This window comes from Eptatretus burgeri, chromosome 11, assembly GCF_056783735.1.
Source record: "Eptatretus burgeri isolate ZD-2024b chromosome 11, Ebu_testis_v1, whole genome shotgun sequence".
NCBI classification, from domain to species: domain Eukaryota; kingdom Metazoa; phylum Chordata; class Myxini; order Myxiniformes; family Myxinidae; genus Eptatretus; species Eptatretus burgeri.
Window position 1 is genome coordinate 24,347,924 of NC_140971.1, and position 26,757 is coordinate 24,374,680.

The 26,757-nt window shown below is 47.3% G+C and overlaps 1 protein-coding gene across 6 annotated transcripts in view; it reads right to left on the reverse strand.

The window, feature by feature from the left end:
- LOC147016671 (uncharacterized) overlaps window positions 1-26,757 on the reverse strand; it is a 151,142-nt gene that overhangs the window by 51,532 nt on the left and 72,853 nt on the right. For 5 of the 6 annotated variants that reach the window (XM_085845569.1, XM_085845566.1, XM_085845568.1 and 2 more), the window contains 2 exons: window positions 21,172-21,819; window positions 6,164-6,253 (listed from right to left, as the gene is read on the reverse strand). In XM_085845569.1, coding sequence (XP_085701695.1) covers window positions 6,164-6,253; window positions 21,172-21,819 — 738 coding nt within the window. The remainder of the gene's footprint in view (window positions 1-6,163; window positions 6,254-21,171; window positions 21,820-26,757) is intronic. The other variant, XM_085845567.1, reaches the window with a different exon arrangement.

Genomic DNA, 26,757 nt, shown 5'->3' on the forward strand with positions numbered 1-26,757 from the left:
CAGCGTGAGGGGAGGGATGGAGGCAGCACGAGGGGAGGGGTGGAGGCAGCACGAGGGGAGGGTGGAGGCAGCACGAGGGGAGGGTGGAGCCAGCACGAGGGGAGGGTGGAGGCAGCCCGAGGGGAGGGTGGAGGCAGCACGAGGGGAGGGGTGGAGGCAGCACGAGGGGAGGGGTGGAGGCAGCACGAGGGGAGGGGTGGAGGCAGCACGAGGGGAGGGGTGGAGGCAGCACGAGGGGAGGGGTGGAGGCAGCACGAGGGGAGGGGGAGAGGCAGCACGAGGGGAGGGGGAGAGGCAGCACGAGGGGAGGGGGAGAGGCAGCACGAGGGGAGGGGGAGAGGCAGCACGAGGGGAGGGGGAGAGGCAGCACGAGGGGAGGGGGAGGCAGCACGAGGGGAGGGGGGAGGCAGCACGAGGGGAGGGGAGAGGCAGCACGAGGGGAGGGGGAGAGGAAGCACGAGGGGAGGGGGAGAGGAAGCACGAGGGGAGGGGGAGAGGAAGCACGAGGGGAGGGGGAGACAGCACGAGGTGAGGGGGAGGCAGCACGAGGGGAGGGGAGAGGGAGCGTGAGGGGAGGGGGAGGAAGCAATAGGGGAGGAGGAGAGGCAGCGAGAGGGGATGCAGCACGAGGGGAGGGGGAAGAAGCACGAAGGGAGGGGAAGAAGCACGAAGGGAGGGGGAGGCAGCACGAAGGGAGGGGAGGCAGCACGAAGGGAGGGGGAGGCAGCACGAAGGGAGGGGAGGCAGCACGAAGGGAGGGAGGCAGCACGAAGGGAGGGGAGGCAGCACGAAGGGAGGGGAGGCAGCACGAAGGGAGGGGAGGCAGCACGAAGGGAGGGGAGGCAGCACGAAGGGAGGGGAGGCAGCACGAAGGGAGGGGGAGGCAGCACGAGGGGAGGGGGAGGCAGCACGAGGGGAGGGGGAGGCAGCACGAGAGGAGAGGGGAGGCAGCACGAGGGGGGTGGAGGCAGCACGAGGGGGGGGGGAAGCAGCAAGAGGGGAGGGGGGAGGCAGCACGAGTGGCGGGGTGGAGCCAGCACGAGGGGAGAGGGAGGCAGCGTAAAGCGGGGGAGACAGCGTAGCGGGGGAGACAGCGTAGCGGGGAGGGTGGGGGGAGACAGCGTAGCGGGGGGAGACAGCGTAGCGGGGGGGGGAGACAGGCGTGGCGGGGGGGGGGGGGGGGGAGACAGCGTAGCGGGGGGGGAGACAGCGTAGCGGGGGGGGAGACAGCGTAGCGGGGGGGGAGACAGCGTAGCGGGGGGGAGACAGCGTAGCGGGGGGGGGGAGACAGCGTAGCGGGGGGGAGACAGCGTAGCAGGGGGAGACAGCGTAGCAGGGGAGACAGCGTAGCGGGGGGAGACAGCGTAGCGGGGGAGACAGCGTAGCGGGGGGAGACAGCGTAGCCGGGGGGAGACAGCGTAGCCGGGGGGGAGACAGCGTAGCCGGGGGGGAGACAGCGTAGCCGGGGGGGAGACAGCGTAGCAGGGGGGAGACAGCGTAGCCGGGGGGAGACAGCGTAGCAGGGGGAGACAGCGTAGCCGGGGGGGAGACAGCGTAGCAGGGGGAGACAGCGTAGCAGGGGGAGACAGCGTAGCAGGGGGAGACAGCGTAGCAGGGGGGAGACAGCGTAGCAGGGGGAGACAGCGTAGCAGGGGGAGACAGCGTAGCAGGGGGAGACAGCGTAGCAGGGGGAGACAGCGTAGCAGGGGGAGACAGCGTAGCAGGGGGGAGACAGCGTAGCAGGGGGGAGACAGCGTAGCAGGGGGGAGACAGCGTAGCAGGGGGAGACAGCGTAGCAGGGGGAGACAGCGTAGCAGGGGGAGACAGCGTAGCAGGGGGAGACAGCGTAGCAGGGGGAGACAGCGTAGCAGGGGGAGACAGCGTAGCAGGGGGGAGACAGCGTAGCAGGGGGGAGACAGCGTAGCAGGGGGGAGACAGCGTAGCAGGGGGGAGACAGCGTAGCAGGGGGGAGACAGCGTAGCAGGGGGGAGACAGCGTAGCAGGGGGGAGACAGCGTAGCAGGGGGGAGACAGCGTAGCAGGGAGAGACAGCGTAAGGTGAATTAAAGGCAACGTAAAGGGAATGAAAGGCAACGTAAAGGGAATGGAAGGCAACGTAAAGGGAAGGAAGGCAGCGTAAGGGCAAGGAAAGGAAGAGTTCGGGAAAAGAGAGGCGGAGGGTAGGCAGCATACCACGACATTACCGGGGCGATAAAACGCACCCAAACGGCAACGTTTTATTTTTAACTGCCGTGTTCTATGTAAAACTAGGTGGGAGCATTTAAAAATTAAAACCCATGCTATCTACCTCGCAAAGGCCTGCTTGCATGCATACCCCAACCCACAGATGCTCTTCCAACCTGCTCGCATGCAGGCATGCACACGTCCTACCTCCGTGTGTGCCATCTATGTACCTCTTCGTGTTTAACCATTACCGACTATGAATCCATTGCAGAAACTATTAGCGTATTCATATTAATATTGTCATCTATCTATAATTCCAGCAATGTGTGTGTGTGTGTATGTGTATGTGTATGTGTATGTGTATGTGTATGTGTATGTGTATGTGTATGTGTATGTGTATGTGTATGTGTATGTGTATGTGTATGTGTGTGTGTGTGTGTGTGTGTGTGTGTGTGTGTGTGTGTGTGTGTGTGTGTGTGTGTGTGTGTGTGTGTGTGTGTGTGTGAGACCGCTGTTTCTCGACAACCACTGGTCCGATATAATTGAAACTTGCCAGATACAGTATATTGCTGGGGACCTGAGGGTGTGCCTTTTCAAGGTTTGATATTAATCGGACAAGTGCCTCCCAAGTTATGGCCATTTATTTACCAACCAATGACAAGACACGTTGTTGCGTGGGCGTGGCCGATGGGGGAAGGGAACCACAGCCGCGTTCCCCATTACGGGTTACAACGTAGGGACTTCCGGATAATGATGACTTCGTGTATTCTAATAATTTCTCGATTTCGTATGCGCATTTATAGATAAACACAATGCCCCAAGTTATGATCGTTTTCATATTAGACAGTGCAAAAATTTCTGTAACATCAGAGTGAGCTGGTATGCTCCGAACCAGGAAGTAATTTTTTTTCTCTCTTCTCTTCTCTTTTTGTTTTTCCTTGCGACGACATTGCGAAAGGGCAAAATACGTTGGCGCTAATTGAATAATTGGCCATTAAAAACTAAATTGCGAATAATCGTAACTGCGATATGCGAACTTCCGGGCCACGCACATACGGGCACACGAGAGCGAAGAAACGGCCTGTGTGGTTGTTGTTTGTTGCTCACGGTTTGAATATTCATTTATTTTTTTACGGGCACCAACTAGTGAAAACAAATCACACAAAATGTAAAAAGAAAACTGCGTACGTAATTGCTGAAAAAACAAAGAAACCCCAGTGGATTATCCTCATGGATTGTGAAAGTCGATTAGAGAGCATGGCGTTGTGCCAAATGAAGTTCCACTTTCTGCACATTCCTTATGTTTTCTTCACAAAATATAATCTTCTGAACAGTAGAAAAAAAACTTAGCTGAATACTCAGCTTTAATAAATACACTTAGTTATAAAAATCGTGAATTTGTTAAAATTTTAACATTTCACTCCAGATTTTGACACTTATTTAGCCCATCAGATCCGATTTTCAAATCAGATATATTTTGATTATATGCTGTAATTTGTCCGTGAGAATGATCGTGTTTCCAAAGAAAGGCATGCTTGAATCGGCCAAACAAAATGCCGATTTAAGATCCCAGCAGCTGGCTGATGCAGGGCTGACCAAGGATGACACTTTGATAAAGGTATATCAAATGAAGCTGTTAATCATCTTCAAAAGGGGGATTTAATGAACCCAAACACCCAATTTTCACTCATGCAGTACCCTTAGTATGCATGCAAGGTTTAAGGCTGCTTTGTTTCATGGTATTGAAGTTATAGAGGAGACACACAAACACAAACACACGTAATTATAGAGAAGCAAATACCACCCATTGCTTCGCTGACGGGAAGACTAAAGGGGAGGGGGAAGACAGAGAGAGGGGGGGGAGTGAAGAGGTGGAGGGGAAAGGAGAGAGGAGGAAGGGGGAGCAAGGGAGGTGAGAAGAAGAGAAGGAAGATGTGCAGTGCAGCATTAATTAAGATTCACACTGTCTCATCAAAATGATTCTGCAAAGAACAGTGAAGATGGAAACAAAATGTCTGAAATCCATTTTCTCCCGGTCAAACTATAAGCACGGCCCAGACACAAACACCGCCCAGACACGCCCGGAGAAAAACTCCCGTCCGGACATAAATACCGATGGGAGTATCCGGAGCCAAGCTGTCCAGAGACAAACACCGCCCGGACGTGTCCGGAGACAAACACCGCCCGGACGCGTCCGGAGAAAAACTCCTGTCAGGACATAAATACCGATGGGAGGCATCCAGAGCCAAGCTGTCCAGAGACAAACACCGCCCGGACGTGTCCGGAGACAAACACTGCCCGGACGCGTCCGGAGACAAACACCGCCCGGACACGCCCAGAGAAAAACTCCCGTCAGGACATAAATACCAATGGGACGCATCCGGAGCCAAGCTGTCCGGAGACCAACACCGCCCGGACGTGTCCGGAGACAGACACCGCCCGGACGCGACAGGAGACAAACACCGCCCGGACGCGTCAGGAGACAAACACCGCCCGGACGCGTCAGGAGACAAACACCGCCCGGACGCGTCAGGAGACAAACACCGCCCGGACGCGTCAGGAGACAAACACCGCCCGGACGCGTCAGGAGACAAACACCGCCCGGACGCGTCAGGAGACAAACACCGCCCGGACACGTCAGGAGACAAACACCGCCCGGACGCGTCAGGAGACAAACACCGCCCGGACGCGTCAGGAGACAACCACCGCCCGGACACGTCAGGAGACAACCACCGCCCGGACGCGTCAGGAGACAAACAGCGCTTGGACGCATCCGGAGACAAACACCGCCCCGACGCATCCGGAGACAAACACCGTCCCGACGCGTCCGGAGACAAACACCACCCTGACGCGTCCGGAGACAAACACCACCCCGGCGCGTCCGGACACAAACACCACCCCGATCGTGTCCGGAGACAAACACCGCCCCGACGCGTCCGGAGGCAAACACAGCCCGACGCGTCTGGTGACAAACACAGCCACGAAGCGTCCGGAGATAAACACAGCCCCGACGCGTCCGGAATCAAAAACAGCCCCGATCGTGTCCGGAGACAAACACCGCCCCGACGCGTCCGGAGGCAAACACAGCCCGACGCGTCTGGTGACAAACACAGCCCCGACGCGTCCGGAGACAAACACAGCCCCGACGCGTCCGGAGACAAGCACAGCCCCGACGCGTCCGGAGACAAGCACAGCCCTGACGCGTCCGGAGACAAACACAGCCACGAAGCGTCTGGAGACAAACACAGCCCCGACGCGTCCGGAGACAAACACAGCCCCGACGCGTCCGGAGACAAACACAGCCCCGACGCGTCTGGAGACAAACACAGCCCTGACGCGTCCGGAGACAAACACAGCCACGAAGCGTCTGGAGATAAACACAGCCCCGACGCGTCCGGAATCAAAAACAGCCCCGACGTGTCCGGGGATAAACACAGCCGCGACACGTCCGGAGGCAAATACAGCCCAACGCGTCCGGAGACAAACACAGCCCCGACGCGTCCGGAGACAAACACAGCCCCGACGCGTCCGGAGACAAACACAGCCCCGACGCGTCCGGAGACAAACACAGCCCCGACGCGTCCGGAGACAAACACAGCCCCGACGCGTCCGGAGACAAACACAGCCCCGACGCGTCCGGAGACAAACATAGCCCCGACGCGTCCGGAGTCAAAAACAGCCCCGACGCGTCCGGAGTCAAAAACAGCCCCGACGTGTCTGGGGATAAGCACAGCCCCGACGCGTCTGGGGACAAACACAGCTCTGATGCGTCCAGGGACAAACACAGCCCCAACACGTCCGGAGTCAAACACAGCTCCGACGCGTCCAGAGTCAAACACAGCCCGTTATTTCTTTAAATTATCTCATTATTTCTTTAAATTATCAAATTTCACTCCCGATTTCGACACTTGTTTGGTCCGGACGATATCCGATCCTCAAAACCGAAATAATATTTCGATGAGAGACACTCGGACACCCACCTGTAAAAGCCACGGCCGTGCCCTTCACTGTAAGAAGGGGTCCTCGCAAAGGCCAGCAGGCACTGCCCTCGGACAGCCACCTGTAGGAAACTGCGGCCGCACCATTCGCTGTAAGAATGGGTCCTTGCAAAGGCCAACCATAGAAAAACAACACACCAAATGCCAACGCCGTACAGTACGCACACGGCGCACTCTTTTCAACCCAAATCTCCAACTAATAATTTTTATCCAATCTTTTCCTTCAATTCCTGACACAGATCAAGAATGGCACCGCGCACACCACCGCTTTTGATAACTGACCGCATGCTCAATGGCGGAGGATCCACACGCAGCCCCGGGGTAATTTATTATCGTACACAGAGCAGGACACGAATGGCACACATCTCGTTCGGGTCTGTGCAGGGGTTTACCATATCATCTTACCGCCGGTCTTCGCAGAACACTGCGGCCGTGGGTGTCTCCCGCGGACGGCAGACAACTTCTCGCCTCTCCGCCCGGTGAGGCTGTTGCCAGGTAGAGGCGTGCTGTAAGGCTCGGGCCGCATGGCTTACGGGCAGGCAGCGCATTGACCGGTGCTGACCGCTGATCGCCGGAGAATGGGCTGGGCGGGAGTTCGGTGCAGGGCGATTCGTTTCACGGTGTTAGGACCCAGACGATTCCACAGCTTGGAATCATCTTGCCGGATGTAAAGTGGAGCTGCTTCCGGCCATCACAGCTGGGCCGTGTGCTGGCCGGGACCCAACCAGAGCGCCCGATTCGGGTGATGACACATCGCTTCGGGTCGTCGTCCTGTCCCGCACCACAGGGTCTATTAAAGGACGGGTCTCGGGGCCGTTCGAGCGCTCTCTGTCTGCTGGTGGTTTTCCGTCCCTGCTCATCGCTCCTGGTTCCTGTCGGCTCGTCCTGCTCTCTGTCTAGCCTGGGATCGACAATCCACCCATTCGCCTGTTGACTCCGCCTTCCTTCACCAGCTCGTTGCTGACTATGCCCTTCTTCACCGACTTGCCGCTGACTCCACCCATCCACCCACCTGCCTGATCCTGTCTGCAACTCCGCCCACTCACTTTTCACTCCGCCTTTCTCCACCCACTGGCTTCTGACTCCGCCCAAGGTCCTTCCTTCACGCCTGATGGTCATGCCCCATTCTCTGGATCGACGCTTAGTTGCACGAAGTACCCTGAATTGAGAGACGACAAGCCAGCTGTCAGTGAGGTATTGCCCAGCAGAGCATTCCCCCCAAAACGTATTGGTGGTACGGTCGGTCAATCGTGTAAGGTATTGAGAGACTGTTAGCCTCATCTCCTCTCCTCTTTCTTCTCATTAACTCTTCTTCATCGGTGTGTGTGTGTGTGTGTGTATGTGTGTGTATGTGTAGGTGTGTGTATGTGTAGGTGTGTGTATGTGTAGGTGTGTGTGTATGTGTGTGTATGTGTGTGTGTGTGTGTGTGTGTATGTGTCTGTATGTGTGTGTGTATGTGTGTGTGTGTGTGTGTGTGTGTGTGTGTGTGTGTGTGTGTGTGTGTGTGTGTGTGTGTGTGTGTGTGTGTGTATGTATGTGTGTGTGTGTATGTATGTGTGTGTATGTGTATGTATGTGTATGCATGTGTGTGTGTATGTATGTATGTATGTATGTGTGTATGTTTGTGTATGTATGTGTGTGTATGTGTGTGTGTGAGTGTGTGTGTGTGTATGTATGTGTGTGTGTGTGTGTGTGTGTGTGTGTGTGTGTGTGTGTGTGTGTGTGTGTGTGTGCGTGTATGCGTGATGGCACCTGTCCTTGTTTAAGTTAAGAGTGTGGAAGAATTACATCGGGATAACTCTGCTCTGTGTCTGCTTTAGTAAGTTGCTTGTATTATTGTCGCACCACACTTTTCTTCCTATCTTTGCTTAAACACAACATTAAACTACATTCACTGTGCCACATATCTTTCCTCGCCTGCCTGTTAATAAATTATGAGGAGAAATGTTCCCAGGTCGTTTTTGTCTTTTTTTTCATTGATCCAGCATGGTCCATATCCTCACCTCGCCGGGACTTTATTCCCAACGATCCATTCCTTTTAGCTGGTACGTCATTGGCAGTGTCACTCGGCTGCATATGATCCAGTAAATGATCCGGTTCTGACAAGGTGATCCGAGGGCGTGTCCCCCGGTAATTAGATCACGTGATTATTTTTTAGGTAACCGGATAAACGAGATGGAGAACCCTTAGTCACATGGTTGAGTTATTGGTGTTCACGGTCGGTTAGCGACCCGCCGCATCACGGAATTATCCGTGTGTGACGGCCTGCAATTCCGGGGAGTCTTGTGGGAACCCGAGATAGCTTTCCCCCCGCTGGTGGTCTTCTCACCCGACCCCCGGCCCACAACAGTACTTACAAAAGCGATGTATACAGCGATTCGTAGCTATGATGAACAGGCATTCGTTAATATGAGTGAGGAAAGTGGGGAAAAAAAAAAACTATCGTTAAGAAATCATTGTGCCCTGTTCCAAGTCAAGGCATAGTTGAGCAGGACAAAAACACATGGCGGCTTCAGACCACAGCGAAGTTACCCTGATCTGAGCCCATTAGACATTTATCCTTGGGGATATCTCAAAAACATGGTGTACAAGGATAACCCTAAAAGCATTGATGAGCTGAAACAAGCAATCATGGAGAAAGTTAGATCCATTCCATTTCACGAATGTCAGCATGTAATCAACAACTTCACCCCTCATGTTTAAATTTGTATTTTGCACAGGTGTGGACATATGGAGCATGCAATCGACCGAGTGACAAACTAAAGTTTTAGAAGTTACGGCTCTGATAGTTGGTACACCTGTGTTATACAGAATGTCACACATATTGTTCGTGTGTTGAGCACTTTATCGTTGTATGCAAAGTTTTATGTAATTCAGAATAAAAATGAATGTATTGTGGAATTTTTAAAAGGGTTTGGTTTGGTTTTGGCACACTATTTTTGTGCATGACTTGTTTCCATTTGTTTTACAAAAGTTAAACTTCTGGGGTTGAAAAATACCAGTCGTTACAGAAGAGAAAATCCTTCAAAAATGGCAAATATTGGAGCCAGGATTCCAGCAAGAAACGTCAACACTTGGAGGAGTTGAGTATTAACATATTCTGTATATAGCGCCTACCACTCTTGTCAGTGGTATTGTGCAAGTAATCTTACATATAAAACAGAGCGGTGTTCGTATGTATGTTTGTTTGTCCGGTAACTACTCCGAGACGCTTGGGCTGATCGACACCAATTTTTCAGAGTTTTCCACTATTCTCATTAGGTACCCACTTTGGTTTTCCATGAAGTATTTCAAACAAGAACAAGAGCTATCAGAGGTTGCAAACCCTCGCCAGTACTTCCTTTGAGTGAATTCTTATAGGTTTGCTGGTAAATCCAATATGGCTGCCAAACCATGTGACCAAGGACATCGTATGTGTGAACGTTTTGTTCCTCATGGACAAGCAGTCATGTGTCAAGTTTCGCCTCGATCTGTTCAGCCACTCAGAGTGGATTTTTAAAGGCTTATTTTTTTTTTAAACAATATGGCTGCCAAATCACAGAACCAATGATGTCATGAATTTTTTTTTTCTGTGCACCATTTTATCCTTAGATGATCCTCAAAAATGTTCAAACTGATTGGATGTGGCACTATACATATGCAATTATGACGCAATAACGAGGGCATCTATGATGTCACAAAAAAAAAATCACACTCATTCCCCATGAGTACTTGCTATGTGACAAGTAAAAAAATTTTCCTTGGTGCGGTTTCAGATAGAGGTCCAAAGTTTTTCTGTTTTTCTAATATGGCTGCCATACCACATGACCTATGACATCTTTCTTCTTTTTTGAAATGATTTTTTTTGTCAACCGCTGTTACAACGGGAACCCAGTGGGTTCATGGGTCATCTAGTTTACTCTAGTATATTGCTAAAACTCTCATCATGTATGTATGCATCTATATATGTTCCCGAAATACAGCTAAAACAAGATAGCGCAAAAATGTTAGGGCCACCTTATTCACCATTCACCTGCGGTGTGCAGTATCAAGTTTCGTTCAAATCGGGCAACGAAAAAAAATGATTAAAAAATCAATTCCCGATTCAGTCAAGTACTCTTCGGGAGAATTTGATCAATGCAAACAACCTCAGCTGTATAGTTTGCAGGAGCTATCTTCTTTTTTTTTTCTTGAAATGATTTTTTTCATCAACCGCTGTCACAACGGGAACCCAAAGGGTTCATGGGTCATCCAGATATCATTAAAACCTTCCACGTGAGGAGTCGCACAAATGATGAAAATTTCGTCTCAGTTCAACAAGCGGTTGTGAAGAAAAACACGAAAGTTCTGTGCGAACAAACAAACAAGCAGTCATAGACTGGTACTTATGAAATCGTCAACTTGACCTCTGACCTTGTCTAATAAAAGCTGTCTCTGGAGAAGGTAACGACGCAAACCAGAAGTTTCGACGATGATTCAGAATCAAGCCATCAAAAATCATAACGTCGAACGAAGCAAAAATACTCCATTTCTCCACGTGAATTTACAGAATTATGTTTGACCTCACTGTGACCTTGACCTTTGACCGATTTTGACCAAAATCTAATCAGCGCTAGCCATCACCCTCCTGAATCACGTGGTGCAATTTGACATTGGTAGCTTCTTCCGTTCTCGAGTTATCGTGCCTACAAACAAACAAACAAACAAACAAACAAGCAGTCAGAGACTGGTACTGAACGAAATCGTCAACTTGACCTCTGACCTTGTCTAATAAAAGCTGTCTCGGGAGAAGGTAGCGATGCAAACCAGAAGTTTCTACGATGATTCTGTACCAAACCATCAAAAATCGAATGTTTTGGATGTTTGACCGCACTGTGACCTTGACCTTTGACCGATTTTGACCAAAATCTAATCAGCACTAGCCATCACCTTTCTGAATCACGTAGTGTAATTTGACATTGGTAGCTTCTTCTGTTCTTGAGTTATCTGTACCAAACCATCAAAAGTCAAATATTTGACCTCACTGTGACCTTGACCTTTGACAGATTTTGACCAAAATCAAATCAGCACTAGCCATCACCCTCCTGAATCACGTGGTGTAATTTGACATTGGTAGATTCTTCCGTTCTCGAGTTATCGTGCCTACAAACAAACAAACAAACAAACAAACAGAAACGGAAGGCATCAATATATTTACGAAATCTTGAGATTTCGTAAGTAACAAACAAGCAGTCATAGACTGGTACTGACGAAATCGTCAACTTGACCTCTGACCTTGTCTAATAAAAGCTGTCTCTCGAGAAGGTAGCGACGCAAACCAGAAGTTTCTAAGATGTTTCTGTACCAAACCATCAAAAATCGTAATGTCGACCGAAGCAAAAAATCTCCATTTCTCCACGCAATTATTTTATCAAAGTCATAAAACCGTAATATTCGGCCATCCACCAACAATCTTTACATAATCCGACGGCTCAGCGAGTCAGGCATGCGACGATAACCTTTATTGGGATAAAAAATGACTTTTAAACACTATCTTTATCAAAAACACCGTCAGCGCGCACACGGAAAACTTTTACGTGACTCAACGACGCGTCTGCTCGAGCGCACTGCACCACGTGACGACCCGTGACGCGTCGAGTGAAATATTTTTTATACATTCTTAAAACGTCTCCAAAACATCCGATTTTTACCAGAATTTCGACAACCGAGTTTTAAGCGTCCTAAGCGATCGCAAAAACCGAAGACAAAATTAAAATCGAAGTTAAAACGAATTTGTAATGTCGAGCGAAGAAAAAATCTCCATTTCTCCATGCAATTATTCAATATTATTTTATCAAAGTCACAAAACCATAATATTTGGCCATCCACCAACAATCTTTACATAATCTGATGGCTCAGCAAGTCAGGCATGCGACGATAACCTTTATTCGGATAAAAAAATGACTTTTAAACACCATCTTTATCAAAAACACCGTCAGCGCACACGGAAAACCTTAACGTGACTCTTCGACGCGTCTGCTCGAGCACACTCCATCATGGGACGACCCATGACTCGTCGATTGAAATATTTTTTATACAATCTTAAAACGTCTCCAAAACATCCGATTTTTACCAGAATTTCGACAACCGAGTTTTAAGCGTCCTAAGCGATCGCAAAAACCGAAGACAAAATTAAAATTGAAGTTAAAACGAACTCGTAACGTCGAGCGAAGCAAAAATACTCCATTTCTCCACATGAATTTACGGAATTATGTTTGACCTCACTGTGACCTTGACCTTTGACCAATTTTGACCAAAATCTAATCAGCACGAGCCATCACCCTCCTGAATCACGTGGTGTAATTTGACATTGGTAGCTTCTTCCGTTCTCGAGTTATCTGTTCCAAACCATCAAAAATCGAATATTTGACCTCACTGTGACCTTGACCTTTGACCGATTTTGACCAAAATCTAATCAGCACTAGCCACCACCCTCCTGAATCACGTGGTTTAATTTGACATTGGAAGCTTCTTCCGTTCTCAAGTTGTCATTTTTTGGATGTTTGACCTCACTGTGACCTTGACCTTTGACCGATTTTGACCAAAATCTAATCAGCGCTCGCCATCACGCTCCTGAATCACGGGATGTAATTTGACTTTGGTGGCTTCTTCCGTTCGAGTTATCTGTACCAAACCATCAAAAATCGAATATTTGACCTCACCTTGACCTTGACCTTTGACCGATTTTGACCAAAATCTAATCAGCACTAGCCATCACCCTCCCGAATCACGTTGTGTAATTTGACATTGGTAGCTTCTTCCGTTCTCGAGTTATCATGCCTACAAACAAACAAACAAACAACAAACAAACAAACAAATAAAAACCAATGTCACCCGCAGGGTGACCCGTATCTTGCCAAAAGGTGACCACGTGTGACTTCTTTAAGGTCACACTGAGGTGAACAGAGCTGCTATCCACCAGGAGCGACTCCTTGAGGAATATCTGCCTACAAGAGATTCCGATGAGAATCGTTCTACAGAGTAACCATGAAAAATATGCTTTTTCCTTATAACGTCACCAAATGATGTCATAATGTCTCAAGCTTGACATATCTAGAAAGCACTCATCGAGGTGTTTAATTTGAGGTACTACACGATATGGTTCCTAAAACTTGAAAATTTGACCTTGGGGTCAAATATGTTTGACCTCAGGCGCTAACCATGAAGGTCAGGGCCAATCACAACCAAAAATTAATCAGCTGAGCGCCAGACCATGAACTATATTCCCATGAAGTTTGAAGACGATCCGATCAAAATTACTCAAAAAATCAGGGTTTCGTCGACTCCCCTGATTTGCGCCAAAGTGACCTTGACCTTTGACCTTGACCTTCAAAATTTTGTGCACTGAAAGGGACCTCTATAGGCCTCTGATATGCGAAGTTACAAAAATTTCCGATGATAACTGTGCTCTGCAGAATTTTTTATACGTGATTACAGACAAACAAACAAACAAACAAAAAAAAAAACTATACAAGCTGACTAACATATCTTGAAAAAACTTTGTTTTGGCAAGATAACAAACAAACAGAAACGGAAGGCATCAATATACTTACGAAATCTTTAGATTTCGTAAGTAACAAACAAACAAACAGAAACGGAAGGCATCAATATACTTTCGAAATCTTTAGATTTCGTAAGTCACAAACAAGCAGTCATACACTGGTACTTACGAAATCGTCAACTTAACCTCTGACGTTGTCTCATAAAAGCTGTCTCAAGAGAAGGTAGCGACGCAAACCAGAAGTTTCTACGATGATTCTGTACCAAACCATCAAAAATCGAATGTTTTGGATGTTTGACCTCACTGTGACCTTGACCTTTGACCGATTTTGACCAAAATCTAATCAGCGCTAGCCATCACCCTCCTGAATCACGTGGTGTAATTTGACATTGGTGGCCTCTTCCGTTCTCGAGTTATCATTTTTTGGATGTTTGACCTCACTGTGACCTTGACCTTTGACCGATTTTGACCAAAATCTAATCAGCACTGGCCATCACCCTCCTGAATCACGTGGTGTAATTTGACATTGGTAGCTTCTTCCGTTCTTGAGTTATCTGTACCAAACCATCAAAAATCAAACATTTGACCTCACTGTGACCTTGACCTTTGACCGATTTTGACAAAAATCTAATCAGCACTAGCCATCACCCTCCTGAATCATGTGGTGTAATTTGACATTGGTAGCTTCTTCCGTTCTCGAGTTATCGTGCCTACAAACAAACAAACAAACAAACAAACAAACAAACAGAAACGGAAGTCATCAATATACTTACGAAATCTTTAGATTTCTTAAGTTACAAACAGAAACGGAAGTCATCAATATACTTACGAAATCTTTTGATTTCGTCAGTAACAAACAGAAACGGAAGTCATCAATATACTTATGAAATCTTTAGATTTCGTAATAACAAATGGACCCAAATGCAATACCCTCTCAGAATCCTTCGGCGAGGGTAACTAGCAAATACCACCCATCGTTTTGCTGACGGGAATACTAGGAGGGGGGAGAAAAAAAGGGGAGAGAGAGAGAGGGGGAGGGGGGAAGAGTGAGAAGGTGGAGGGGGAAGGGAAGGCAGCGAGAGATGAGAGGAAGGAAAGGTAGGCATGTGGTGGAGCGTTAATTACTATTCATACTGTCTCATGAAAATGCTTCTGCATAGAATAACAGTGAACATGTCAACAAAATAATGTCTGAAATCCATTTCCTACTCGTCATTCTATAAATACTGCCCAGAGACAAACACCAACCGGACATGTGCGGAGATAAACACAGTCCAGAGACAAACACCACTGGGATACGTCTGGAGACAAACTCCCGCCCAGACATGTCTGGAGATAAATACCATCCAGACATAACCACCGTCCAAATAAGTCAAGGGAAGACAGCGTGAAGGGAGGGCAAGTTAAGGCAGTGTGAGTGGAGGGTCCATCCAGACATAACCACTGTCTGGAGCATGGGTATACTAAGGTGGTGGTGGGGGTGGGGGGGGTCGGCGGGGAGAAAAAGAGGGGGGAGAGAGAGGGGTGGAGGAGCGAGGGGGTAGGGAAACCGAGGAGGGGTGGGGAAGCGAGGAAGCAGGGGGTAGCAGGAGGAGTGGGGGAGCGATGAAAAAGAGAGGAGCGAGGAGGGATGGGGGAGCAAGGAAGCAGGGGGGAGCGAGGAGGGAGTGGAGGAGCGAGTAGGGTTGGGGAGCAAGGAGGGGCAAAAAAGCAGTAAACAATGCGTAAATAAAACATAATATTGTTGTGGTTGACCAAATTCGCAAACCACCATTCAGGTCCCTTAGGTGAGATATCTCGGTAAGTATATGTGTAGTTAGGCCCAAACCCGTTGTCTAGAGGGAATAAATGTCATTCATGAAGGCTGCGACTCTTCAGGATAGCCGTTTTTCTTTTACTATCTTTATTTTGGACCAACCGCCATTATTACCACCACCAACCACGTCTCAACAGCCATCACAACAACAACCACCAACCACAACGCCGCTTCACCACAACCGCCACGACCTTTACCGTCACAACTCGCCACCATCGCATCACCGTCATCTCGCGCCACTCGTGGGCACCGATGCTGGACTCGTGTAGAGCGCGCACCGAGCAGCGTGTTCAAAAGCATCGTGGACTTTCCGCAGAAAAACGGATCAAAAACGACTCACGCCCACTTTTGTTCCGTCCAATCGGTGAGCGAGGGGCGATTTGGCCCCGCCTCCAGGGCGTTGGAGGGCGGTCGCTATATGCAAATTCATGGATCAAAAAGCATTCACGCCCACTTTTCCTCGGGCCAATGGGGAGCCAGCAAGAGAGGTGAAAGGTCGGAGGCAGAGGGTCAAAGATGAGAGAGCGAAGCCACGGGGCTTATAAAAACGACTGCGTTCGTCAGTCGAGTCCAGAGTCCAGTGGAAGTTGAGACGAGTTGAGTTCGCAGGAGGAAGAGTTGAGTTGGAAGCGGAGGAAGAGTCCAGTGGAAGTTGAGAAGCAGTTCAGTTCGCAGGAGGAAGAGTGCAGTTGGGAGTTCGCGGAGTCGGAGTGAAGAGGACGGAGCTGTGGAGAGGCGGCGGCGGCGAAGGCGGTTGAGGGGGTGCTCGCGTCGGATTAGAGGAACTGCGGAGGAAAAGGCCGGCGGCGCGACCGAGGTCGTGGTGGAGACGCTCGTCGCGGGACCCGCGATTTTGTGAAATTCTCCTTTTCCCGAGCATCAGCAACCCCCTCCTGTTTCCCCCCGCGCTGAGATAGTGCGACAAAAGGGGGCCCCCTTCCCACCCCCTACCAGACACTGTCCGCGAGGCCCGCGGAGTTGAGGCACCACCGCCGCTCCGCGTCTCATCATCAGACGGGTAGGCCCGACACGGTCTCGGCCCCAGGCCCGCCTACCCCCTCATCCTGGAGGGTGGTTCTCTTTTCTTTTGCTTTGGGAATATGTGTTGTCGGCGCCGTCTGTGAAGTAAAATTGTATAAGTGTTGCCGTGTGCTCGCGTAGTCGGTATTAGATCTGCATTGTTGCATTTGCTTTTTGTCTTCTTCTTTTCTATGTGCTTTTGGTGGAATTGTATATGTGTGCTTTCCGTTCATCGCGAAATAAATGTGCTTATTATTGAACTGTTTTCCCGCTTCGCTTCGTCATTTCTTTCATTGAATCCTCATCTTACTTCACGTAAAGGGTTGGTCATGGGCTAAGACGCCCGATAATTAATCGAACCGTCGAGGCCGACGAATAACACCGCTCGGTTATCCCGATAGTACGGAACGGGTCGCTTAAGTGGCCCGTGTCCGAAGTCGACCTGCGGCGAGGTGCGATCGCCCGGTCTACCCTCCGTGTGGGTACTTAGGTAGGTCGAATTTGGCGAGCAACCCTATCCCACGCGGGGGCCGATTGGCTCGATCGCGGTGAGACCGAAAGGTCCACCCGTGACTGGTTCCCGGCGTTAGTCCGAGAGGGTCACGACTGGATTGTCCGTCCGGTGGGCGACGTGCCGCGATTCGAGTTACGTGGCCGTTCGCACGCCGGCGGGCGCGAATCCGCGACAATATTAAAAACATTAAAATTAATTCCTTTTTATTAAGTGTTGTCATGATTGGGGTTGAATACAGTATCTATTGCTTGTGGTAGCCTAATTCAGGTGTGGCAGGCTGTCAAATTGAAGTTGAAGGCTCAGAAGATGAAATGAAGGCTGATTCGCCTACGATTTTTTTTTGAAGAACTTCATAATGGAGACTTCAGTGGCTGTCTTCATTTTCTGTTCATAGATCTTCTTGTAACATTTCAAAACATTATCCATCTCCTTCTGCACCTTGGAACTTCTCATGCAATTGGGATCATTCTCATCACGAACAACTCGTTCAGAATGACGGAGCACGAACCACTCGCTTAGAATGACGCGACGTGGCTAAAGCATCCGCAGTGAGTGAACGATTTGCTCAGAATGATATGGTGTGGTTGTTGTTGTATTAAATCCGCACTATAGCAAAAATGCATCATCAGAACACGCTCTCCCTTGTAGCAACTGCCGACTGTACATCCCGATTGAGACAGGAACTGTTCCGCCATCCCTTGTAGAGCACTCAGCAAGTGGCTTAAGCACTCAAAGCAAGAACTCCAATGAAATGGTTGGCAAGCGATAGCGATGTTCAAATGTTCAAATTATGTCCGAATTAGACAAATGAACACTTTTTTAGTATCTGAACTGCTGCTGTTAGTTCAAAGTTCAAATACGGAGCTTAAATTTTGTAATTCTTTTTTAGTTTTTAAGGTTATGACATGGGCGGCTATGAAACAAAGCCATAAACACTGGCGTCTTCGGGCGTTTATAAGCAGTGCAATGTACCAAGCAATTCATATCTATGATGGACAGGCATTCGATAATATGAGTGAGGAAAGTGAAAAAAAAAAACTTTATCGTTAAGAAATAGTTGCGGCCTGTTCCAAGTCAAGGCATGGTTGAGCAGGCCAAAAAACATGGCAGCTTCAGACCCCTGCGAGGTAACCCGTGAAACACCTTAAGATCCCAGATAGAGCAAGGTGGCCGAGGATCGCCTGATGAAGGATATAATTAAATAAGGCCGTTAATTATCTTCAAAAGGGGTGTTTTAATTAACCCAAACACCCAATTTTCACTCTTGCACCTCCTTGGCATTTTCTTAGTATGCATGCAAAGTTTCAGGCTGATGGATTCCATGGCTTTGGAGTTATGGAGGACACACACACACGTTAATATAGATTGGAACATATCTTTGATACCTTGTACCTTTTCGACCCCTTTCATCCATTTTAGATATTTTATACGCTTTAAACCTTTACACCCTGATAACACCTAATAGCCTGTAGACCCCATTAGCCCAAAGACCTTATGGACCCGATGAGACCTTCTCTCTGAGGGGATTCTGCAGTAACACTTGTGTCAACAGCCAAAAAGCAAAAGGTGCCCTCCAATGGTAAACCGCCTCAGTACCAGGCGGAGGACGCAAAATACAATCAAATAATTGTTTTGTTTTGTTTTCATGTTCTGCTCATCTTGATTTGTAGCATTGCGAAAAGTCCCACGTGGCATCGAGAAAACGGTGTCCATGACAACAATTTCACTCCATTATAATCAAATGGGACATTTGTGTGATTTTATGATTGCCAAACCTCAGGAATTTTTCAATATATCAGATTGAAACATACACAGCACATTTGTATACATGTGTAGTGTATGTGTATAAAATCTGGTCAAAATTAGTCAAAGGTTGAGGTCAATGCCATCCAAAACACGTAAAAACACCTATTCAGCAGCAATTAGAAAATGTATCAACCACATTTGTTGTGCACAACATTCAATCATGTAAATCACTTGATTGGTCAAATTTTAGAAATTACCAATTTGCTGTTTACAAGGCAACTATTGTTGATTTGTATTTCACAAGTATCATGCTACGCACGACATGTATGTTTTTAATCACCAACGATAGTTCTTCTGAGGGGAGTGCTATGGCTACAAGGTAAACATACGGTCCACATCACCACTTCACGTTGAATTTCTGTTTCTACCAATAAGCACTCCAAACTAGAACGACATTCGGGAGAGGGGATACCTCTGCCAGGCTGAACAGTTTACATTATGTGTCCCACTGATAGACCCCCAAAATCGAATTGGCTTGTTCTTGTCACCTACCCAACTCAGACCAAGTTTCGTCTGAATCCGTCCACAACTTTTTCAGTTATCATGCTATTTATCATTCTTGGAAGCCTAGTGTTGGCATAGTGGTTAAGGTAGCTGGCTTGAGACCTTTGGATACTGAGTTCGAGCCCCTGTTTTAACCGTCGAATTAACACCAGGTGGGGTTGACTCAGCCTGTCGTCCTTCCGAGGTCGGCAAAATGAGTACCAGTGTACTGGGGTAATGGCCATTTGGGATAACTTGCATCGTAGTTGCGACCTGCCCAGGACTGTACTCATTGCCAATGAAACTGTGCCTCAGCAGCCCTATGAGCCTTTGCAGCACAAAAGGAATGGTATTATGATAATTATTCCATTCTTGCCCTATCTCTCACTGGTGAAGAATTACTTCAAAAATTGAAAAAACAAATTATCGGATCTGGATCTCCAGCAAAATCAAATCGATTCTTCCTCGTCACACACCCAACCTGTCCAAGTTTCGTCCAAATCCATCCCCAACCTTTTGAGATTTCGTGCTATTTATCGTTTTTGGCCCTGTCTCTCATCGATGAAGAATTACTTTAAAAATTCCAGTATCCGATCCAGATCCAGATCCAGAACTTCACCAAAATCTATTCATTTTGTCATCGTCACACACCCAACCTGTCCACAACTTTTTGAGATATCCTGTTCCTAGACAGACAGATGGGAATGAAAACATAACCTCTCCCTACCTTCAGTGGCAGAGGTAAGAATTGCTCATTGAGGTGAGATCCACAAGCCCATAGGAAACAGGTACCCTGCTAGTGATCTTTATTACCCACATTAACCTTTTCTAACCCAACCATGTTACTTGCTCGTTTCAGTGTTTCCTCTCTTCCTCCCTCTCTCCTCTTTTCCCGTTTTGTTCATTGCCTCTGATGGTTGTCTCATTATCAGTTCTACCCTGCTCTTCCATGAGCCTCGCTCCTGTAAAGAAAAAAGAAAGTCTGCCCCTTTCTCTGCCTGAAGTGAAGCCTTATCAGCGATGTTGTTGTTTGTCAGTATGTCCCTTGTCTGCAACTTCTCAACCTCATTCTTGCTTTGTTGAACCTCCTCATCTTTCAACAAGCAATCAACCTATTTTATTTGTATTTTAAACCGATTTATGACTCATGGTGGAGCTTGTGTATAAATCACACACAGGACACAAACATATCAATCGTATCAGCACGCATTGCTCGATTAAGATTTTTGTCCCCTGCCCCTCCGGCAGAGGTCAGAGACAGGGGACATGAAAAAAAGCTCCATCCGACCGACCAATCATCTGTCCATGTACTTTTGTGTACGCAATATTTCAAAAACTGTTCGACATTTATATATATTCATGACAACCAGATATCTATTAATGAAATTATTATTAAACCAGATATCTATTAATGAAATTATTATTAAACCAGATATCTATTAATGAAATTATTATTAAATCAGATATCTATTAATGAAATTTTTATTAAACCAGATATCTATTCATGACATTATCTCAACCGGATTAGATCATGGCTGTGATTGGCCGAATTATGTTGCCATGGCAACCATCCCAGTAACTTGTCTTGTGTATGTGATATTTCAAATACACTTCAAGATTTAGCTTTCGTAATACTCTAGATCCCCCACCTTTTGGGTGGTACGAGGAGATCTGTGTATCAGCTCGTTGTCTTGAACTACTTATTTTGTATAATAAACCACAAACAGCATATTTCACAATAATCATGTAGCAATTTAACACAACTTTGTTCAGGATAAGTAAAGTACCACTTTGAGCTTGATGTCGTGCACAAATTTACAAGTACACTCACCAGAGTGCGTGAAACGGTGGCGCTTGAGATGAGACGATGTTATAAATGCCTTGCCACACTCTCCACAAACAAATGGTCTCTCTCCCGTGTGTGAACGCCGATGCACTTTCAGAGTACCAGAGTGTGTGAAGCCCTTTCCACAAAAGTCACACTTGTACCGCTTGAGACCACTGTGGGTCCAAGCATGCCTCCCAAGGTCTTTAGCAGAGGCAAATGCCTTGCCACACTGGGTGCAAGCATGAGGGCGGCCGAGTGAAGCTGCTTCAAGAATATCATTGATACTACCAATGATGCTCGCACTCACTCCTCCTGCTCCTCCAACAGCACTACCTGCTCCCATGCCACAAAATCCACTACCATTGCCACCACCACCACCACAAACAGTACCAGTGCCGCCGCCACCTCCACTTCCTGTACCAGTACCATCAGCCATAAAGATGCTGCCCAGTCCAGCACGACGGGCTTCCCCAGGGGCCGGGAACCACTCGGGGTCAGACTCCTGTTTAAATCGGCGACGAGCTGGGGGCCACTGTGGATGGGATCGGTGGGTGCAGAGAGATGGATCACCATGGTCAGGAAGTCCAGACCCCTCAGCATCCAGGAGCATGGATGCATCTGCTTCCATATCTCCTTCATCGATAATGTAAGCTAAAAATAAAAAAACAATGGTGCAACAAGTTAATGCAGCAGGGTCATAGGATTAACAATAAAGCGAAATAACTAATTTATTTCTGCAAAGGGTGGAAGAAATAGTATTGTCTTTAAAATATAGTATACAATATCTGAATAGGTGGGTGTTGAACCAAAGCGTTTTCGCATGGCTAATTATGGCCAGAGCTGTACGCACTGAGGGGTGAGCCGTGTACACCAGGAAGTGAACCGGGTGCCTCAAAAAAGTTTTTAACTTTACTTTGCAGACAGACCCTTGTATTACAAACTAGAAAATTTTGGAATTACTCCAATAAGGAAAACTGATAAGAGGTGAGCTCTTTTGGTGAGATGATGAAAATAGATCATGAATCTGTTGTTATCCCATGTTCTATGTTGCCTTTAGTCCGACATAACATTATAGTGCACAAAGACTTGGAAATAAGTTTCAACGCACACAGTCTGACAAAATGCAGGGGGTTCAGCAAGCTTTGTCAGCAATCACTCGATGTTAGAGCCAGGCATGAGAGTGAGTCTAAAAAAAATTAGGTGAAAAAAACGATGGCCTGAGGCCGAAGGCCGAGGCGGAAAAAAATTTAGGCCAGGGTTCAGGGACCGGCCAGGCCCCCGAACGCTAAAGGTTCCAGGTGTTCTCACCAGCATTCTACTGCATTTTCTGGTCCCTTTTAAGATGATTGTGTATAGTGTCGTCCTTGTTAACAGGGTTAAAGCACTGAAGACAATTATTGAAGACATGAAATTCATCTTGCAAATTATTAATCAATGTTGTAATGTAAATTGTTGTCAAAATTCATTGTACAAATCATGAATCAATCTGTAGGATAATATTCTTTCATTGTCTTTATAGCAAATTAAACAAAGTTGACAATAATTAATTGATACCAAGTTGCATAATAAGTTTGCATAATAAGTGGACAATAATTGATAACAAGTTGCACTAAAAATTTGCATAATAAGTTCACAATTGGTAACACTGTTGCATCCACTGGTTGTTGAGTTCTTGAGTCGATAATGTCGACAGGCGCCTAACCACTGAACATTGTTCACTTCTTTGTCTTTTGGTTCAGGTTGTGCTTTTTCTTGCTTGCACGTTGGTGGGAAAGTCTTGCCTTCTTTCTTCTTCTTTGTCCCTCCTGTTTGCCAGTTCTGACTTGTAGGTTTTGTAGGCTTCCCTCATGTTCTTGCATAGGTCTAGGTCTATGGGACTGTGCAGTTTGTCAGTCCTACTGTAGTACTCCACTGCAGTTTTTCCTGATGATCGAAGATTGTACTTGACACCTATCACTGCGCTGTAGGTCTCCATGTTTAGTCGGTGTGATCTGACATCCAAGACATCTCCCATGAGATTGAAGGCACTCTCAACTTGTGGCCCATAGAAGCAGGACAGCAGAGCCTTCATCATTCTTGAGAGAAGGGGGTACTTTCCACCTTCAAAGACCTTGGTCCACCAGTCGTTTATGCGAGCAGACTCATCTTCCTAAGTTGGTGGCAGGCTCGAGTCGATCTGGAAACTCCGAACCTCCAGTTCAAAGGCATCACATTCCTCTGGTGCAAGGACATTTGTCACCAGGCATGGCAACTTCAGGAGCTGCTCCTGGCTGACAGTGTGCCCTCTGCTGAGTGGATCAATTGCTGAGGCACTTCTGAGGACAGCATTATGCAGGGGCATTTTCTTCTGGAGGTACTTTCCACATGTCACATAGGCCTTCTCCACACTCTGCAAGAAGTCATGCACTTCTCCATCTCCACTATGGGCAGTGTTGACAATCTCAGACACACCAACTCCAAGAAACATCATCTTCACTTGTAGCAGGTTGGCTCTCTCATCCAGGTCGAGGGTCTGAAGTCTCTTGCCTGAGGATGGCAGCTTCTCAGGTTTGACAAAGCAGGCCATGAACTCTCAGACAAGGTCCACCTGCTGGCCATTGAGCTTGTGGATCAGTGGAGCCTTCATCTCAAACAGGAGGACGTACTGCTTCAGCAGCGGGAACACTGTTGTATAGAACATCAATATCAGTCTCATCAATTTCTTCTTGTGGAAGACTCGCTGCAGTATACGCTCCTTTTGTGCCTTGCCATCTTTGGTCATATTCTTCCTCTTCAGAACATCATGGATCTGGCGTATTCTCTCCTTGGCTTTTGTGTCTACTGGTCCGTGAGCTAGACAAAAATTCAGTATCAAATTTGGGGCAAAGGGAGACCTTACTTTTTTGGTGAGAAATAACCTATATTTCATGAAAATGTTTGCTGGCCCATCATCCATGTTCGTTTTTCGGCGTTATCCGCTAGGGGGCACTCTTTGAGGGTCAAACTAACCGATTTTTTTTCTTTGCAGGTTTGCGAAGTAAAATGTATATATTATCTAACTGTCAAGATCAATTTGTGTTTTGATGACAATAATATAGTGTAATTACGTTATATATGTAATTTATTTGATGATAATGAACGACTTTTTCAATCTTCAAACGCGTTATTCTCCAATATCTTTAAAATCAACGAGACCGACTTTGCAGAAGTTCGACTGGAGCCCATACTCGTCGGCATTTTCTCGATTTGCAAACTGAAATGGGAAGAGGCAAGTCTGTGCCAAATAAAAGTGCCGTTGATTGCAGTCAGCATAGAAAATGTCACGCCTACATCACAATATGTTAAAGCATACTGCCGCTGTCCAATATTATTATTATTATTTATTGACCACCATCACATACAGAGGGTAAAGCATGAAAGTATACACATCTTAGATATATAGTAGTGGTCCATTAATATAAACTGAATTTAGTAGTGTTCATGGAGCGGTATGCTATAAGTCAAGATGGAAAATTTTACTTTTGTTAAGAATCAATAGTCGTAAATCTGTTTAAGAACTTTGTGGTAAAATTTTGTAACGGAAGACGGATCGCTGTTCATTGTAGTTGTCACGGAAGAGCTATCATGGACTGCATGATTAGTCGGGAGATTTTCGTCTCGAATAACTTCAAATGATTTTATTAACGAGATGCTTTCTGCAGAGCACAAGGTCCAGTCTAATTGCGAGATCCATATCTTACGTTGTCAAAATGTCATCCCGCCGTCACAGTGAAGATTGTTATTATTAAAGTGGTTTATAGGCTGAACGTTCAGCTCTTTGCACAAATCGAAAATAATTTGACCGTGTTGGTTTGATCTCGTGTCTGGGTTTCTTGTGTAATAACCGTTTTGCGAGTTAAAACGTTCGAGGTTTGGTATTCGTGCATTAAAGTCGCCCATAATAAATACCTTTTCTTCGTTAATGCATTTTTCATGTATGGTAGCAAAAAACATTGAGTTGAAAGTATGGGGAATCCGACGGGGGGATGTAACAGGCCCCAAATATATGATTCGGAACACACGACAGACTAAACCAGACTTGATCTTGCTCTTTTTTGACACTGTAGACTTGTGGCCATAAGTAATTAGCCACAAGTACCCCGAAAATACAATGTTCACTACTACGTTTCATTGGTAATTACATACAACATAGTGGGAGGCAATGATAACAGCTGTCTGATTCTGAACTTTGCACTTATTCTTCCCCACTGTCAGATTCTTCCTCTGAAGTATAGCCATCGGTAAGGTTGTCCTCTATGTCGTCTGTCATATTGGTACAGTCTTTCAGCCTACACTCGTCTGTGCACTTCAAGCCATTGACCATACATTCGCAGGTTGGGAGTTCACAAACACGGCGGCATTTGCATGACATGAACTCTAGTATTACTTGTGGTGCAGGTGGACCACTCATCCACAGAACATCCAGATTGCCGTCGTCTACAACGACCCAGCCATACCCAGGTTCAGGAGCTGGCACATCAGGATTGGCCTCCAAGCTCCGTCGCCAGACTGCACACCGATAGTTTGCTCGATGTGCATGTTGTTCCAGGCAGTCCTTGCAAGGAGGTAGTTGTCCAGACTCGACTCCCCCCTTCTTCACTCGCCACATGCTGAACCTCAGGGCATTCACGCCCGTCTCGGGAGTCCTGGCTGCATATAGGCGACAAGTGAATGACTCCAGTGCCGACAACATGTCAATTGTGAGGGACCAGGTTTCGCCTAGAGCTGCGAAAGTATCGCGGAACACCTTTTCCTTGCACATCAGCTTGAAGCCTTTGATTTTGCCTACACCAGAAAAGGCACTGACCGTATCGCATCCAGTATATGCATGTAGACCAGGCAAGGCCAGACAAACTTCATCCCCCATTATTTCTTCCATTTTGTCAATGCTAAGTATCCTGTTCCTGCCCTTTGCAGCGACGCGCATGTAAAGCCTGCACGGTATCCTCCTGCAGAATGCCAGACAAAAGATCAAGACATCAGTGTCTTCTGACACTATGACGACTGACTTGAATTTGGATTTCCCGGCATGAGCTGCATGCAACAATAGCCGCGTATCAGCTTCTTCCTGGTTTGAAGCAAGTTGCTGAACATCCAATGTGACTCCATCCTCTGTAATCCTGAAGCACTTGCTACCTTATGTCATGAACAGCTCCTTCCCAGTAAGTTTGTTCTGTTTATTCTGCCAGTCCTGAGCGAAGAAGTGGGTAAGGTTTTCCTTGCTAGCAGAACATGCCAACAAACACCTCCAATTCTTTATTGTATGTGTTGGGATGATAACTGAAAACAGGACTCCTTGAGATGAACCACGCTTTACTCGTTCTGCATTCTTGATGGAGAAATCCCGATAGACATCGAAGACTACGTCTCTGCGTTTGCTGCCTGGGTAGGTCTGCAAGACAGTTTGGAACAGCTCCTCGGAAACTTCTGCAAATGTTCGGTTGTCACCACTCATCTTATGGACCAGGGCCATGCCGTCAATGATCGAAGCACTTGGTACCGCAACGTCATTTGCAGGAGAGATATCCTTTTATATATATCAATATCAACTCACTCTCGCCAGATTCCAAT